This window comes from Aquarana catesbeiana, linkage group LG06 (genome assembly GCF_042186555.1).
Source record: "Aquarana catesbeiana isolate 2022-GZ linkage group LG06, ASM4218655v1, whole genome shotgun sequence".
In the NCBI taxonomy this organism is placed as follows: Eukaryota; Metazoa; Chordata; class Amphibia; order Anura; family Ranidae; genus Aquarana; species Aquarana catesbeiana.
Window position 1 is genome coordinate 57,667,484 of NC_133329.1, and position 18,942 is coordinate 57,686,425.

The following is an 18,942-nucleotide window of genomic DNA, read 5'->3' on the forward strand; positions in this document are numbered from 1 at the left end:
CTGGGTGAAACTCCACTTTAAGTACAATTAAAGGCAAAGGTTTTTTTTTAAGGAAATGTTGTACATTATCAGTTTACCATTTGTGTCACATGGGGAGATTTTCCTTCACTTCCCATCCCAGACAAAACAGAAGTGAGGAAATCCCTCATCCCTGGAACCAGTGTCCCCATTGGAAGACTTCCCCTCTTTTCCTGTCCTGCGACAACCCAAAAAGTTGGGATTCTCACTTTCACTCAGTGATAACAGTAAACAAAAGGGGGTGAATCTCCCTAGTGGGGACACAAATGGCGATAAAAACCTAATCACCTCTAAAAAAACGAAAAGTCTTTCCTTTAATTACACTTTTGCACTAGATTGGCAACTGTTCTAAAACTTTTCTATAGTCATGTAACCCAACTTCACCCACCAGCAAACAAAGCAGTCGATCCCAACAATAGACTCACCATGGCGACCACAGGGCCAGAGTTCATGTATTCCACCAGTCCTTTGTAGAAGGGACGGTCCTTCAGTTCAATGTAGTGCTGTTGAAGGTGCTCTTTAGTGGCCTAAATGAGAAAGGAAGTCATTAGTGTCCCATTTATAAAGGTAGAGGGTACTTTGCTTTTTAATGCCAATTCTACATTCATGGGGAAGCTGGAAAGGCAGTCAGTACGGGGCAGTGGGCTGTCCAGAAAGGTCATCCACCAACAAGCAGCATGGGGGGGCAGGACAGAACAGGTCAGATCAGACAGGTTATTGCTCCGAGCCTCCGCTGGGGGTGGGGAATTTCCCCTTACTTCCTGTCTCAGTGACCCCACACAGGATGACATCTCCCAGCATGGACAGACCAGTCCACAACAGAGGCACCCTATACCATTAACCAAAACTAAGGTTTAGTCTGGAGCACAAGTCAAGCCTTGAGGGATAAGATTAAAGCTAAGTTTCAAACACTGGAAATGAACCCCACAATGGATAACATGCACCAACCAGCACCTGCAATGTGCAACCACACGTGGCCAAGGATTTTAAGTAGCTTTTGGGTTTTAAAACATGCCGTTTCCAGGATGCAATGAGCAACCAGCAAACATTTAGAAAACACACCCAGAATGCATAGTGGGATGATGGGGATTAAAGTCACCAAACCCACATAAAAAAAAAAAAAAAAAAAAATCTATAAATTATATATTACATGCGGTTCATACTCAGTCACTGAGATTTGTTTTCTGTATTCTACAGCTCTCCGTCTCCCCCTTGCCTCCATGTCCCCAATTCAGCTAGGGAATTTGCAGAGCAGTGTTGGCAGCTCTGCACATGCTCAGTTCTCAGCGAGTTTCTATGCTGAGCATTTCCTCCCCATCAGATCTGAGCAGATCTGCTGTTTGGTTCCTTCTATCAGCCCCTACATCACTGTGCCCTGTAGATATCAGGAAGGCCAACTGGATGAAATAGCAGAGATCAGGTCATTCAACACTCCTGGAAGTGCAGGATGCAGAAGAATTTTCAGCAAGTTTCTCTTGTGCAGTGGCACAATCTTTTGTTTTTTTTTTTTTAAATAACCAACATAGTGCCCATGTGCAAGTTGTAACAAATACAGTAGCTTAGGAAGCTTCATACCAGAGACCCACACAATGTTAACTAAGCATTAAAATATCAGTCAAGATAGAAGAAAAAAAAAATATTAGTCTGTGGCAGTATGAACTCCACCTATAAGTGACAATTCACAACAAAAGTGAATTACAAGTGTAGAACTTTTAGGTTCACTTTCATGGGCACATCAGCTCCAGAAAGGCGACATAGTCCTGTTGCTGTGCGCACACCAGACAAGAGTATTACAGAGAATAATCTTTGGGTTTTGTGTGCACCAAGATTTTATTTTAATAATTAAATCCACATACAGAAGGGGGACAATGTAAATTAAACAATGTGTGTTTAGTATCACTAACTGCACAACCTTCTGTTGAGCTAAAACTAGGACAGGATCGCTCATGGCTTCTGGGGCAAAGCTGAATCTGTAGGACCCAGGTCACCCCTCTTCCAACCCCCCTCTGGGACCCAGGTCACCCCTCGTCCAGCCCCCCTCTGGGACCCAGGTCACCCCTCGTCCAGCCCCCCTCTGGGACCCAGGTCACCCCTCGCTCAGCCCCCCTCTGGGACCCAGGTCACCCCTCGCTCAGCCCCCCTCTGGGACCCAGGTCACCCCTCGCTCAGCCCCCCTCTGGGACCCAGGTCACCCCTCGCTCAGCCCCCCTCTGGGACCCAGGTCACCCCTCGTCCAGCCCCCTCTAGTATTGCAAGTAGCCTCCATCTTTGTGGCGTTTGATACCTACTTAATCTAAATGGGTTACATTCATAAGGTTATATATGCCCCCACAGTCAAGGTTTGCTCTCTTGTAGTTGGTTGCTATGCTGGTGGATTGCTCATGGTTTTGGATTTAAATAGTTGATATGCTTAGCACTAATTTATATATGCAAATTAAAACTGGTCTACTTGATGTTAAATTCATTTTTTTTTATGTACACTAGATTTTCAAGCTCCTGAAGCACCGACATGCGCAACCTGTACAGCAACCTTCATCACACCTCAACCACTAACCATGTGTAAATCTTGGTATATTATTCAAGCCAACCTTACCTTTATACAATTTGGTAATAATTGGTAAAATTGGTGTGGTGAGTGCTTTGTAGGTCAAACTACGTAATGATTTTAATCATATGTATGGAAATATTGTTTTGAATAAGGTTTAAATGAAAGATTATATTTTTCAACTATTTGTATGGGTGTGCCTATAAAGTGCATGTTCTAGGTCCAAGTAGTCATGCAATTGAACACAATATACATGGCAAGGAAACAGATGGTAAAGCAATCTGAGCAGCAGAAAACAAACGGGAAGGGGTTAACCGGAGTCAAGATCAGGAGTCAAGTTTCCTGTGCAAACCAGGAAATGGAGCTCCTCCCTACACAAAGCACAGAGCACAATGCAAGGTCAGGCCTCACCATGAGAAGTCCTCACCGGGAGTTTTCAGTAGTAACAGATTGAGATTAAAACTCAAGGTCACCGCACAAAAAGTCACATCCAGAGAATAGAGTGCCCTGAAACACCGGCGCCTTCCATTTCTGTTCCCACCTGGCACCAGGCCGGCTTGTAACCAGCAACAAGTCTATGAATGTGTTACAAAGACCTATTAGCCATTTGGTGTCCATTCCCAACATCTGTAGATGGAGAGATGGCTGGAAACCATCATTTGAGGTCTTGATGACAGGCAGAGGAGAGGGGGGTTCCAATTTGTGTATTCTCTGAAAGGGTCTCTTAATTGCTTGCAGCTCATAATACAGCCAAATCATCACTGTAGGAAATTAGCAGAACTGATATAGTGCAGAAACTGTCCAGCTAATAAAGAGAAGGCGGCATTTTACTGTCTGCAGGAACATAGCAAAGCTCAGAATGTCAGATCTGTGCTAAGAGCCCCCAAAACAGTGGAGGGGACGTGTACAGTGTCTGCAATACTGGATTAGGTTGTAGTACAAGCTGTATACATAGAGGGCTGCTATACCAACTATACTTTTACTGTAACCACCAACTAGGAATGCCACCTCATCCCTTTAAAACCCAACATTACACAGGGACGTGGGCTGATTAATTTGGTAGTTAAACTCACTTGGGGTCTTATCTGCATTAAAATAGTTATAGAACCTTTATAATTCATTTGTGTTCAGGTTTAAAGGGATGATCTATACCACTGCGGTACACCCCCCAGCAATTTCCCCGCTGTATACTCTCCAGCACTGGACACCCAACTACACCACTGCTGTATATGCCCCACCAGACACTCAGCTATACCACTGCTTTATACGCCCTCAGCCATGCCATTGTTGTATATGCCCCACACTGGACACCTAGCTATACCACTTTTGTACACCCATCACTGGACCCCCAGCTATACCCCCCACAAGCACTGGACACCCAGCTATACCACTGCTGTATACACCCCCCCCCCCCCCCCCAAGCCATAAGATTCCAGCTGTAGCACAGGCTTTACGCATCCACCAGCACTGGTCACCCACCTACAGCAATGCTGTATACTCCCAACACCGTAAGCCATCTGTACCACTACCGTAAACCCAAACAGTGGACACCAGGCTACACCATTGCTGTATACCTCCCAACACTGGAAGCCATCTATACCATTGCTATACAGCCCCCCCTCTTAGCAATAACATCCCTGTATACACCACCCGTCCAGTAGCAGTGGGCACAACTCAAAAAAAAATAAACAAGCAATCACCTGCTGAAACTTCATAGCCACCAACTGGAAGCCCTTCTGCTCGAAACGTTTGATGATATCGCCGATGAGTCCTCTCTGGACGCCATCTGGCTTGATGGCAATGAAGGTGCGTTCCTTGTTGGCGGCCATCCTACAAGTGAAAGTTTAAAATAAATTAAGTCAAACATACATGACAAAAGTGGACAAACACCAGGACGTGGAGACTGTCACCCATTGGACCACCAGAGCACCCCGGGACGGGACAAGGAGAACATCACTCATTGACTACCCCGGGACAGCACAGGACGAGGAGATCATCACCGATTGACCACCCCGGGATGGGACAAGGAGAACGTCACTCATTGACTACCCCGGGACAGCACAGGACGAGGAGATCATCACCGATTGACCACCCCGGGACGGAACAAGGAGAACGTCACTCATTGACTACCCCGGGACAGCACAGGACGAGATCATCACTGATTGACCACCCCGGGACGGGACAAGGAGAACGTCACTCATTGACTACCCCGGGACAGCACAGGACGAGGAGATCATCACCGATTGACCACCCCGGGACGGAACAAGGAGAACGTCACTCATTGACCACCAGCTCCACAGATGGAGAACTGATTGGTTCATGGAGTTCTCGCTCTCACTTTCTTATGGGGGGGGGGGGGGGCAGCAAACTCCACTGCGTTAAACATAGAAAATAAAATCTCCAGTGGGCCCCAAAAGGTGTCGGTGGTTAACCAATGACAGCTCACTACTGCTGCAAAGTTCAACATTCACCAGCAACTAGAAAGACAAACTACTGTCCTCAGATATATAAAATTACAAGAAAAATTTAATTAAAAAAAATATTTTAAAAATTAATGTGACACGTTACATTGTAACCCCCCCAATACAAGAACCAATAAAAACGATTGGGGCCCCTATGTACGGGGGCCACACCGCCTGCAATCCCTTTTAGCCATCGTAAACCCTAAAGGCCCGTCCTCCCCCCACAATCGCACCCCGCTCACTTTCACCCGGGGAAACTGGAAGAGAGAGAAGAGAGAACGCCCGTGCTGGCGGCTTTTATACTCCGTGTGACGTCAGGCTCGGGGCGACCTCCTGATTGGAGAAAGCGCGCCCCCCCCTCCCCATTCATTTCTCCAGCAGCGGAGGAACGAGCCTGGGGGGGAGGAAAGATGTGAGGAGGATTCTGATTGGCTCAAATGGACAACAAGAAAAAAAAAAAAAAAAAAAAGGAGGGGCCGCGCCGCTGGTTATGCTAAATAAGGGCGTGCCGCGGTGCATGCCGGTCCTGACATGTGCATGGGGGCTATGTATAGAGAGCAGACATGTAATGCAGATTATGGAGCTGGAAATAGTGCGGGGGGGGGGGGTGGGGGCAGTGTGAGGGGCAATGGGGGGCAATTACCTAATGAATTACAAAATAACACCATAAAATGTCAATAATAAAAAAAAAAAACATTTTATAAAAAAAAAAAAAGTCATTAGCATGTTGATGGGGGGGGGGGGGGGGACCAGGGAAGGCAAAATGTAAGCAGATTAAACTTCACATTTAATTTAATTTTCCGATTGTTCATTTCTAATGGGATCAATAACTTATTGATCGATCTGCTCATTCCGTGCAATTATTTTCTGAATGATACGATTCCATAGATTGAACAATTGTATTGTTACATATATGACCCCCCTCCCTCAATTTATTGCAGCTGCTATATATACAGTATATATAAATTAGGGATGCATGATACCAGTACTGATACCAAGCATTTGCACGAGTATTGCTACTCCCAATAGTGATACTTTGCGTTGCGATTTGCGTCAAAAACAAAATAAATGGGCGCAAATCACGCTGCAAAGAATCGCATGCAATGCAACTCCTGTCCAAATCGCAAGCGATTCCTCCCACCGCTCCTGTGTGTGTGTATAGAAAGGGAAAAGCGCCATCTAGTGGGCAGTTTAAAAAAATGTTAGAACTCACAGTACAGCGCCTTGAAAAAGTATTCATACCCCTTGAAATTTTCCACATTTTGTCATGTTACAACCAAAAACGTAAATGTATTTTATTGGGATTTTATGTGATGGACACAAAGTGGCACATAATTGTGAAGTGGAAGGAAAATGATAAATGGTTTTCAACAATTTTTACAAATAAATCTGATACCCCTAACTAAAATCTAGTGGAACCTAATGCCTTCAGAAGTCACTTAATTAGTAAATAGAGTCCACCTGTGTGTAATTTAAAGTGATTGTAAAGATTTGTGTTTTTGTTTTTTTTTTTAAATAACAAACATGTCATACTTATCTCCACAGTTCAATTTGCACAGAGTGGCCCCGATTCTCCTCTTCTGGGGTCCCCTGGCGGCGCTGGTAGCTCCTCCCCGCATTGTATAAGCCCCTAGGAGAAGCGCTCTCCTGGGGGATTACTTTGCGGTGCGCTCCCGAGTCCAGCATTTGCGTCCATAGACGCAGAATGCTGGACTCGGCCCCGCCGCCGCATCATTGTATTTGATAGACAGCAGTGGGAGACAATGGCTGCGCTGCTATCAATCTATCCAATCAAGAGCCGAGAATCTGGGGGGGGGGTGTTCCTTGTGGGTGCGCTCCTGAGTCGAGGATTTGCATCCATAGACGCAGAATGCTGGACTCGTCCCTGGGGACCGCGTCGTTGGATTTGATTGACAGCAGCGGGAGCCAATGGCTGCGCTGCTATCAATCTATCCAATCAAGAGCCGAGAACCCCGAGCAGAGAGACAGTGCGTCCCCGCCGTGGGAATTACAGGGCTCAGGTGAGTAAAATGGGGGGCCGGGGGGGCCGGTCACTAGAAGAACACGAGAGTTACAGTAACAACCCCTTTAGTCTCAGTATAAACACAGCTGTTCCGTGAAGCCCTCAGAGATTTGTTAGAAAACCTTAGTGAAAAAACAGCATCATGAAAGCCAAGGAACACACCAGACAGGTCAGGGATAAAGTTGTGGAGAAGTGTAAAGCAGGGTTAGGTTATAAAAAAAATATCCCAAGCTTTGAACATCTCACTGAGCTCTGTTCAATCCATCATCTGAAAATGGACAGAGTATGGCACAACTGCAAACCTACCAAGACATGGCCGTCCACCTAAACTGACAGGCCGGGCAAGGAGAACATTCATCAGAGAAGAGCCAAGAGGCCCATGGTAACTCTGGAGGAGCTGCAGAGATCCACAGCTCAGGTGGGAGAATCTGTCCACAGGACAACTATTAGTCATCCACTCCACAAATCTGCCCTTTATAGAAGAGTGGCAAGAAGAAAGACATTGGTGAAAGAAAGTCATAAGAAGTCCAGTTTGCAGTTTGTGAGAAGCCATGTGGAGGACACAGCAAACATGTGGAAGAAGGTGCTCTGGTCAGATGAGACCAAAATTGAACTTTTTGGCCTAAAAGCAAAACGCTATGTGTGGCGGAAAACTAACACTGCATATGACCCTGAACACACCATCCCCACCGTGAAACATGGTGGTGGCAGCATCATCATCATGTGGGGATGCTTTTCTTCAGCAGGGACAGGGAAGATGGTCAGAGTTGATGGGAAGATGGATGGAGCCAAATACAGGACAATCTTAGAAGAAAACCTGTTAGTCTGCAAAAGCCTTGAGACTGGGGCGGAGGTTCACCTTCCAGCAGGACAACGACCCTAAACATACAGCCAGAGCTACAATGGAATGGTTTAGATCAAAGCATATTAATGTGTTAGAATGGCCCAGTCACAGTCCAGACCTAAATCCAATTGAGAATCTGTGACAAGACATGAAAATTGCTGTTCACAGACGCTCTCCATCCAATCTGACAGAGCTTGAGCTATTTTGCAAAGAAGAATGGGCAAAAATGTCCCTCTTTAGATGTGCAAAGCTGGTAGAGACATCCCCAAAAAGACTTGCAGCTGTAATTGCAGAGAAAGGCGGTTCTACAAAGTATTGACTCCGGGGGGCGCCATACAAATGTACCCCCCACACTTTTCACATATTTATTTGCAAAAAAATGTTGAAAACCATTTATCATTTTCCTTCCACTTCACAATTATGTGCCACTGTGTGTTGGTCTATCACATAAAATCCCAATAAAATTAAGGTAACATGACAAAATGTGGAGAACTTCAAGGGGTATGAATACTTTTTTAAGGCACTGTAGGTGTCCCGGTCCGCCGATGACAGCAAATCAGGGCTGCTGGAGGTGCTCACAGGGCTGGAGGAGATGTAGAGGTGGTCCACCCCAAGCTGACCTCACTTCCTGCACTATACTCACGGGGTCCCAAAACTTCATCTTCAGCCCTGTGAGCTCCTCCATCGGCCGTGATTTGCTATTTGCTATCATCGGCGGACCGGGACACCTATGTAGATTATTTTGCATGTGGCCAGATATGTACTGTGACTTCTAACATTTTTTAAACTGCCCACTAAATGGCGCTTTTCCCTTTCTATATACACACACAGGAGCAGTGCACCTGGACAGAAATCGCATTGCATTCCTGTTCAAATTGCATGCGATTCTTTGCAGTGCGATTGAGGCCAATGTTTTTTCTTTTGTATTGACGCAAATTGCACCGCAAAGTATCAGTACTCGTACTCGCCAATTAAAAAAACGGTATCAGTGCAACCCTAATATAAATATTTAATTTTCATTACACGAACATGTCGCTGCGGTCTGGGACACCTCTTTACCGTCGATTATTTTGCATATGGTCAGAGATTTACTGGCTTCTAACATTTCTTAAACTGTCCACTAGATGGCGCTTTTCTCTTTCTATAAACACACGCACACATAAAAACAGGAGCAGTGGGGGGGAAATCGCATGCGGTTCGCATCACATTCCTGTTCAAATCGCATGCAATTCTTTGCAGTGCGATTTGCACCACTTTTTTTTGTTGTATTGACGCAAATCGCACCGCAAAGTATCAGTACTCGGTATCAGCGAGTACTTGACCGAAAACATTGGTATTTATACTCGCCAATAAAAAAAACACTGGTATCGGTGCAACCCTAATATAAAGATTTAATTTTAATTACATGAACATGTCGCGGCGGACCGGGACGCCTATTTTGCATGTGGCCAGATATCTGTGACTTCTAACATTTTTTAAACTGGCCACTAGATGGCGCTTTTCCCTTTCAACATACAGACAAGTAAGGATGGGCTCGGGGCGTGTTCGCAACCCCAGGTGCACGAACCCGCCAGGAAGCCGACACTGCGCAGCACTATCATAGGCAGTGAGACATTTCCTGATATGTGCAGCCACGGATCGGGGGAAATGTCTCACTGCCTGTGATTAGCGCTGCGCAGTGTCAGCTTCCTGGCGGGCTCGTGCACGTGGGGTTTGCGAACATGCCCCGAGCCCATCCTTATACAGGAGCAGTGGGGGGAACTGCATGCAATTCGGACAGGAATCACGCCACATTCCTGTTCAAATGGCATGCGATTCTTTGCATGCACGACAGAAAAATAAGGTAGTACTAAAGTATTACCAGGAGGGCGGACTTTATGGGCTAAGAAACAATGGAGAGGAAACAATTTAAAATATTCAAATTTATTAAGGTTAACAATTACATAGAAAAGATATAGGAATAAAAATTGTAACACATATGCATCCATGTTTATTGTGCAGTGAGCCCTTGTATGTCTACGCGTTTCGCCGCTAGGCTTCTTCAGGACACGGCCAAGGTTACATGCATGCACGATTTGCGCCAAATTTTTTATATTGATGCAATTGGCACCGAAAGTATCGGTACTCGTACTCGCCGATAAAAAAAAGACGCCATTGGTGGAACCCTAATATAAATATTTAATTTTCATGACATACTTTATATTGGAGCCGCTGATGTCATCGCTGAGTCTTCTGGCATTCTCTATGCAATGCAGGAAGACCATGGCTGGTGGATGGGGCTGGCAGGGTGCATACATCGCTCTCTGAAAACATCACACCACCCGGCCTCAGTACTCCGCTCGGAAGCCCTCGAGATTTGAGTAAATATCAAATCAAATATCACATGATAGGCGGGTGTCAATCTGGAGGAGCATTGCTCGTCCTATTGCTGCTCCTGCTGTATTTGCTACAAACCATCATAGGTAATGCCATAGCTCCCAACTGTCCCTGATTTGGAGGGACTGTCCCTGATTTGGAGCAATGTCCCTCTGTCCCTCAGTCCTCCTCATTTGTCCCTCATTTTGGTCTGATCCATATAGATGTATATAAAATGCACTTTTTAACTATCAAAAAGTGTTTTCCAGCACTAAACCTTACATCCAAATCTTAAATTGCTGCATTTGCAAATTCCAAAAGCCAATATAAAGGAATAGTAGTGGTAAAAAAAAAGCCCTTGGGGGTTTAACCAATCTTGTTTTTTGTACAATTCTCCTTTAAGGGGGCGTGGCAAGGGGGTGTGTCCTATGCCTGCATGCTTTTGCTGATAGGTGTCCCTCATTCCCATCTCAAAAAGTTGGGGAGGTGTGGGTAACGCCCACATGTGATGATGAGCCTTCACGACTGAAAGAACTGAAAAGGAAGAAAAGGGGTGGGCCGGGGACAGTCAGGCAGGGGGAGGAAAGAGCTAGATGATGCTGGATGCCCTCCAGCCAGGAAATGAGATGGGGGGGGGGGTTCCATCTGACTTGCTGCAGCTTCTAATACACACGGTGACATGCTATGGCCAGTCTATTACACACATGTATTGTACGGTGCTTGTCATAAGAGGAATACACAGGCTGCCGCTGTTGAGCTTCTTCTGAAGATGTCAGTTGCCTGGCTGTCATATTTGTCCTCTGACTGCAAAATGTCTGAACTTCTAGACCAGAACACATATAAAGAACTGTCCTGAACCCTTTCCCTGCCGTGCTGTGTTTGCCTTTTTTTTTTTTTTTTTTTTGCAAACTTTTAAAAAATAATTTTGGGCCCGAAGATTAGTTTAAATCCCCAAACATGATCTATTTTCTGACCATAGGCGTGCGCACAGGGTGTGCCGGGGGTGCCTAGGCACACCCTAATCACCCCATGTGCATTAGCATTATCCAGGAGCAGCACCAGGTGGGTGGTTGGGGGTGCCAGTGGCCATTGTAAATGCCCCCATTATAATAAAATCTAGGTTCAACTTTAGGAACACGTTACACCCATAATTAGGGTGTATCGTTATATGCTCCCAATCAACTGGCTCCCACCACCAGAGCCCTCTTCCTGTGACAGCAGGTGGCGCTCATGTGTGTTTGAGCTTTGGGGTGCACATCCTAATGCAATAGGCTGCACACACCTATGTTTCTGACCCTGAAGAATAAAATGGTGGTAAATCGGTTTTTAAAATTCCATTATAAAATCCGCTATAAGCTAATTTTAGGACATGCAAATCTAATATAATACCCAATTTTTGGGTAAAAAAATAAAAGATGAGGTTGCACTAAGTAATCAGATACCTGACATGTCAAGGCTTGACTGCATGCTCCTATGAAACCGCATCAAACTTCAGTACCATATATTTTCCATAGGTGGCGCTTTAAAAGCCCCTTCAAGTTATCAGTTTAGAGGTAATTGTGACTAATGGGCCCAGAATTATCGCTCTCACTCCATTATGTGCAGCAGTACGTAAAATGCTTGTAGTTGGGGGCAGGGCGGGCTCAACATTTTTTTTTTCTGCGGGGGGGGGGGGGGGGGGTTGGGGGTGTTAAGTGCTTGGTGTAACTTTTTTATTTTTTTTTTTTTTTTTTTTTAGCAAGATTTAAATGCTTGGTTGTAGCTTTACTTTTTTTTTTTTTTTTTTTTTACAAAAACTTTATTTATATCACATAGGAAACCAAAAGCCAACAAAAAAACAGCATTATATCACCTATTAAAGTATAAGTAAACCCCCTTATCGTTTTCAGCCAAGGAAGCTGCCATCTTTGCCTTTGTTTAATGTGGTGTTCCCATTATAAAAAAAAAAAAAAAAAAAGTAAAAGTCAGCAGCTACAAATACTGCAGCTGCTGACTTTTAATAATCGGACACTTACCTGTCCCAGGGTCCAGCGATGCGAGGGATCGAAGCCCCGCTCCTCTCCCCCTCCGTTCGGCGGCGCCGGCATTGTCACTGCGGGCGCCCGGCTGTGGCTTCACAGCCGGGCACCCACTGCGCATGCGCGAGCTGGGCCGCGTGCCGTGATTGGCCTGCACAATCATCTGGGACCTGTAATGTGTCCCAGATGATTGACAAGAGGGAGGGGGCAGAGCTGAGTCCTTCCTGCACCGAGGGGAAGTGATGTCAAAAGCCCAGGGACTCAAGGAGGCAGACTACGAGGGACCTCCTAGCAACAGCCATTTAGAGGTGAGTAAAAAAAAAAAAAAAATTTCCAAATGTTTTTTTTTTTCTTTTTTTTAGCCACATTCATGAATTTTTTATTTTTTTTTGCAAAATAAAATAAAATAAAAATATATTTTTTTTTTTTTTGGGTGGAACACCACTTTAAGCTACAGCTGCCATGATGCTGCACATGTAATCAGTTATGACACCAGCCATTGGACAGTTTGACAGTTTGGTTAAGAGCACAACCAATGGGAGTGTTACATTTTCGGCACGTGCAATAAATGAACCGGTTTTATGGATGGGTTTACTCCCATTTTAAGTAAAAAAGAGGTAGAAACTGCACCAAATACCAAACATATATATATCAATTTTCATAGCAGCAACACTTCTGTGAGATATTAACACAGTCCCAAACATTGTAAACATCCATACATGTTATATATATATATATATATTCATGTCTGAAAAATGCATCTGGGTTTCAGGGGACTGAAACCCCGGCAATGTGATTCAAAACCTGGACTGTGCGGGTGAATCCCTGACACATGACCATACCGCCCAACTTTTTGAGATGGGAATGAAGGACACCTATCAGCAAAAGTATGCAGGCATAGGACACACCCCTTGCCACGCCCCCTTAAAGGAGAATTGTACAAAAAACAAACAAAAAAAACAAGAGAGGTTAAACCCACAAGTGCTTTTTTTTTTACCACTACTATTCCTTTATATTGGCTTTTGAAATTTACAAATGCAACAATTTAGAAATCAGATGAAAGGTTTAGCCCTGGGAAACACTTTTTGATAGATAAAAAGTGCATTTTATATATACAATATATAAATCAGACCAAAATGAGGGACAAATGAGGAGGAATGAGAGACAGAGGGACATTGCTCCAAATCAGGGACAGTCCCCCCAAAGCAGGGACAGTTGGGAGGTATGCACGTAGCAACCCTACGTCAGGGACAGGCAAGGATCGGCAACACGGAATCAGGCAGATGATCAGGCAGCAGAGCAAAGTCCAAGACAGGCCAAGGTCAGGGTAGGTAGCGATCAAGCAAAGTCAGGAGCAAGCCGGGTCAAACACAGGAATCAGCAGGATCAGATACAGGAACACGGGGTACAGCTGCAGATCAGACAGCAAAGGACTAGTGCAGCTGCTGCACTTATACAGGCCACTTGGTGCCAGGGTCAACGGGTAATGTGCACTGGCACACACCTATTCGCAGTGAGACGGGCATCAGCAGGCCTGCGCATTTGCGTCTGCCTCTAAGCTAATGCTGTATGTTCCCTGACCACGAGTCCCGGAGGGATGGGTTGCTGCTGTTTTTGCCAGGTGGCGAAATTGATTCTAAAAGGCGAATATTTACTACTAATGATGTAAGTGTAATTTTGAGCTTTGATAATAAAGTTTTGAGGATTTTGCACGTGGAGCCTTCTGTATTTTGGGTTTACTTATGACATCATACTCCGGAGGGTTGGTCGGGATGCTGTGAGAGGACCCTCAGATGATTCCAAAGGCCCAGGCTGGGTGTATATGTGTCAGTGACCTTCCGTAATAGGAGGTCTCTGGGAGCTGGTGGTAAGCGGGCACCTTTATGCTTGTTGGTGGGGCTTCAAGAGATCACTTACTCTCAGTGGTGGATGGTGGCGAGGATTAAGAAATCCTTCTGTATCACTTTTGGACTTTTTAATATCACTTTAATAGCGCAACTATTTATTTATTTATTTTATTTATTTCAGGTACTTATATAGCGCCGTCAATTTACGCAGCGCTTTACATATACATTGTAACTCAGTAATTGTTTACAATGTCTATATCACCTTTGTCAGGGGTCTCCAAACTATCTAAACAAAGGGCCAGTTGACTTTCCTTCAGACTTTAGGGGGACGGACTGCGGCCATCAGGAGTATATAATGTACCAGCATCAGTTGGAGTAAACATTGCCCTAATATTGGTGTCATTGGGAGGAATAGTGCCCCATCATTGGTGTCATTGGGGGGAATTGTGCCCCATCATTGGTGTCAGTGGGAGGAATAGTGCCCCATCATTGGTGTCATTGGGAGGAGTTATGCCCCATCGTTGGTGTCATTAAGAGGAATTGTGCCCCATCATTGGTGTTAGTGGAAGGAATTGTGCCCCATTGTTGGTGTCATTGGGAAGAATAGTGCCCCATCATTGGTGTCAGTGGGAGGAATAGTGCCCCATCATTGGTGTCAGTGGGAGGAATAGTGCCCCATCATTGGTGTCAGTGGGAGGAATAGTGCCCCATCATTGGTGTCATTGGGGGGAATTGTGCCCCATCATTGCTGTCATTGGGAGGAGTTATGCCCCATCGTTGGTGTCATTAAGAGGAATTGTGCCCCATCATTGGTGTTAGTGGAAGGAATTGTGCCCCATTGTTGGTGTCATTGGGAAGAAGAGTGCCCCATCATTGGTGTCAGTGGGAGGAATAGTGTCCCATCATTGGTGTCAGTGGGAGGAATAGTGCCCCATCATTGGTGTCAGTTGTAGGAATAGTGCCCCATCATTGGTGTCAGTGGGAGGAATAGTGCCCCATTATTGGTGTCAGTGGGAGGAATAGTGCCCCATCATTGGTGTCAGTGGGAGGAATAGGGCCCCATCATTGGTGTCAGTGGGAGGAATAGTGCCCCATCATTGGTGTCAGTGGGAGGAATAGGGCCCCATCATTGGTGTCAGTGGGAGGAATAGTGCCCCATCATTGGTGTCAGTGGGAGGAATAGTGCCCCATCATTGGTGTCAGTGGGAGGAATAGTGCCCCATTATTGGTGTCAGTGGAAGGAATAGTGCCCCATCGTTGGTGTCATTGGGAGGAATTGTGCCCCATCATTGGTGTCATTTTGAGGAATATTGCCCCATCATTGGTTTCATTGGGGGGAGTTATGCCCCATTGTTGGTGTCATTAAGAGGAATTGTGCCCCATCATTGGTGTTAGTGGAAGGAATTGTGCCCCATTGTTGGTGTCAGTGGGAGGAATAGTGCCCCATCACTGGTGTCAGTGGGAGGAATAGTGCCCCATTATTGGTGTCAGTGGGAGGATTGTGCCCCATCGTTGGTGTCATTGGGAAGAATAGTGCCCCATCGTTGGTGTCAGTGGGAGGAATTGTGCCCCATTGTTGATGTCAGTGGGAGGAATAGTGCCCCATCATTGGTGTCAGTGAAAGGAATAGTGCCCCATTATTGGTGTCAGTGGGAGGATTGTGCCCCATCGTTGGTGTCATTGGGAAGAATAGTGCGCCATCATTGGTGTCAGTGGGAGGAATAATGCCCCATCATTGGTGTCAGTGAATGAAAAAGTGCCCCAAGGGCCAGATAAAAGCAAGCATCCCCCCCCCCCTCCCCCCTCGCAATGCAGTTTGGAGATCACTGACCTATGTGATATAATTGTGACAGGTTCTCTTTAATGAGACATCAGAAATCTATTAGATCCCCTGATGTCTCATCTGCTCTCTATTAGCTTCTTCCCCGACCACAGCAAGGAAAGCGACATCTGAACCCAGAATTGGTTCGCCATCTGAGGTTGTAAACCTCAGACATGAAATATGAACAAAGCATGTACCTCCATAGTGTGTACTTGTCTCTATCCAGAGAACTAAGTGTCATTTCTGTCTGCTTCCTTCCTCTGCTGTCAGCATCAGTCACTTCTAATAAGTTTTCCTGACACCAAGAGAAAAATGGTGACAGGGGAGGGACCTCCAGCTGATTGGCAGCCTCACCTATGTCCTGTGTGGAGGGAAGGTGTCCCTTCCTTCCAATCAGCTCTCAGATCTCTCCTTACTGAGCTCTGCCGAGTGTAACTTCAGCTCTCCGCCCCCTTTTTACTGACAGCTCAGACAAGCTTTATAAATTCTGCACTTTGAATGGATGTAGAGAAGAGATGACTGCAGATAAAAAGGTACAACTTATGTAGGGGGATTAGTTTAATCTCTGTGTATCACCTGAGGCCAGTCACTTCACTGGGTATATGTAAGGGTTTACATCCACTTGAGTCTATACACTCAACACTTTATTCTTCCCTTTTAGATAGGTGACTCCCCTTGATTTCCTGTCCTGAAGACAGGAAGTGAATATAATACAATGTAATATTTTCATTTAAGGTATTTTACCGGCCAAAGGAAATGTGTTTCTGTCTATCCAGTCCTGAGAATTACACAGCTCTGCCACACAGCACAGCCCTGTCTGATAGGGGACCTGATTTTCTCTGCTGCATTCCCAACACTTACAGGTCTTGTCTTTCCCCCAGCCTGTGACTGGACAGGAAAAGGAGAAGCAGCAGACTGATGAGCTCTGTCCCTCTGCTCTCTCCTCCTATCAGCATGCTCCTTCTTAGCACACGCAGCTGAAATGCTCCTTGTGCTGCTTCCCCTTCTCCCAGTTTGAACTTTGCTGCACAGGGACGACTGCAAAAGGGGGATACCAACTGAATATCAAGTACTTCTTCTATTCAATAAAAAACACGACACCGCCCCCTACAGCTGCCTGAGAGGCAAAGCACTGCAGTCTGCTCTCTTGTAGAGACCTGCACCATGGAAAAATGTGTTAATAATTTTGTTTCGTCACATTCATTATGTTAGTATGATTCGTTTTGTATATTTATTATTTTGAAATCAATTCAAAATTAGAATTTCGGAACATTGCTATGATTGTTCTATGTTATTCTAGTCTATTTTTTTTTCTTTTCCACTCTTTTCCATTCTGTTCTATTATTTTCTATTCCGTTTTGTTCTTTTCTGTGCTATTTTATTTTCTATTCTGTTTTATTCTATGCTTTTTTTTTGTTTTTCTATTCTATTTCTTTATATTCAATTATTTTTTATTCTATTTCATTCTATTCCAATCTGTTTTGTTCTTATCTATTTCATTCATTTCTGTTTTATTCTATTATATTCTTTTATTTTGTACTCTATTCTTTGCTTTTCTTTTCTATTCTATTTTATTCTATTATATTCTTTTAATTTCTATTCTATTCTTTTATTTTATTTTCTATTCCGCTTTATTCTATTACATTCTATTCTATTCTGTTTTATTCTATTCTTTTCTATTTCTTTCTATTCTATTTATTCTATTCCATTCTATTATGTTCTGTTTTATTCTATTTCATTCTATAATATTCTGTTTTATTCTATTCTTTTATGTTCTATTCGATTCTGTTTTATTCTATTCTATTCTATTCTATTTTTATTATATTCCATTCTATTCTGTTCTGTTTTATTCTGTTATATGCTAATTTATCATTTTATTTTATATTCTGTTTTATTCTATTCTATTCTTTTATTTTATTTTATATTCTGTTTTATTCTATTCTATTCTATTCCATTCTATTCTATTTTATTATTTTCCATTCTATTCTGTTTTATTCTATTCTTTTTTATTCTATTCCATTCTATTATGTTCTGTTTTATTCTATTATATGCTAATTTATCATTTTATTTTCTATTCTGTTTTATTCTATTATATTCTTTTATTTTATTTTCTATTCTGTTTTATTTCATTCTATTTTGTTCTTTTCCATTCTATTCAGTTTTATTCTATTATTTTCTATTCAATTTCTTTATATTCTATTCTTTTTTATTCTATTCCATTCTATTATGTTCTGTTTTATTCTATTTCATTCTATAATATTCTGTTTTATTCTATTTTATTTTCTATTCTATTCTGTTTTATTTTATTCTATTCTTTTCTATGCTATTTCTTTATATTATATTCCATTCTATTCTGTTCTGTTTTATTCTATTCTATGCTATTTTATAATTTTATTTTCTATTCTGTTTGATCCTATACTTTTAATTTATTTTCTATTCTATTCTGTTTTATTCTAATCTATTCAGCCGCTTACCTGCTGGGCTGGTTCACACCACAAAAACACACTCCAGATCCGGATGCGTCTTTGGATGTGCGTTTTTAACATGTTTTTGGCGTGTTCCGAAGCGTTTCTGATGCATTTCTGGATGCATTCCAGATGCTTTTTTTCTTATTTTTTCCCCTTTTTTTTCCACTGTACTAGGGACCAGTTTTTTGATGCATTTTATTGCATTCTCGTGCTTTTTTATGCGTTTTAACACATTCCAGTACAGTCCAGTGCAGGAAAAATGCAGCATGTCCTACTTTTTTTTCTGGAATTGGAACGCACCGGTGTGAACTATGCCATTGAAAGCCATGTAACCTACTTTCTATGCGTTTTTGGTGCAGAAAAAAATGCGCCGGACTGCATGTGGTGTGAACTGGACCTTAAGGAATCATCATCTTATTTCACTGTTATACCTTGCTGTATTTATTGCAATGTGTTTCCATTCTAATTCAAATTCATTTTCTAATTTGAATTTGGATAAGTCGTGTCGTTAAAACTAATTTTGGATTCGTTGAAAATCGG

At 43.6% G+C, this 18,942-nt stretch overlaps 1 protein-coding gene and 1 non-coding gene across 4 annotated transcripts in view; both read right to left on the reverse strand.

Moving 5' to 3' along the window:
• Positions 1-18,942, reverse strand: part of LOC141148468 (nucleoside diphosphate kinase A1) — an 80,978-nt gene that overhangs the window by 10,148 nt on the left and 51,888 nt on the right. The window contains exons 1-3 of one of the 3 annotated variants that reach the window (XM_073635964.1): positions 5,268-5,420; positions 4,264-4,393; positions 444-545 (exon numbers count right to left, since the gene is read on the reverse strand). In XM_073635964.1, coding sequence (XP_073492065.1) covers positions 444-545; positions 4,264-4,392 — 231 coding nt within the window. In that variant the 5' untranslated portion in view covers position 4,393; positions 5,268-5,420. Of the gene's footprint in view, positions 1-443; positions 546-4,263; positions 4,394-5,258; positions 5,421-18,942 lie in introns of those variants that run through there. The other 2 variants (XM_073635963.1, XM_073635965.1) reach the window with 2 other exon arrangements.
• On the reverse strand, positions 1,718-1,842 carry LOC141101928 (small nucleolar RNA SNORA68). The gene has a single exon (XR_012235057.1). It is a non-coding gene; the product is annotated as a small nucleolar RNA SNORA68 (small nucleolar RNA).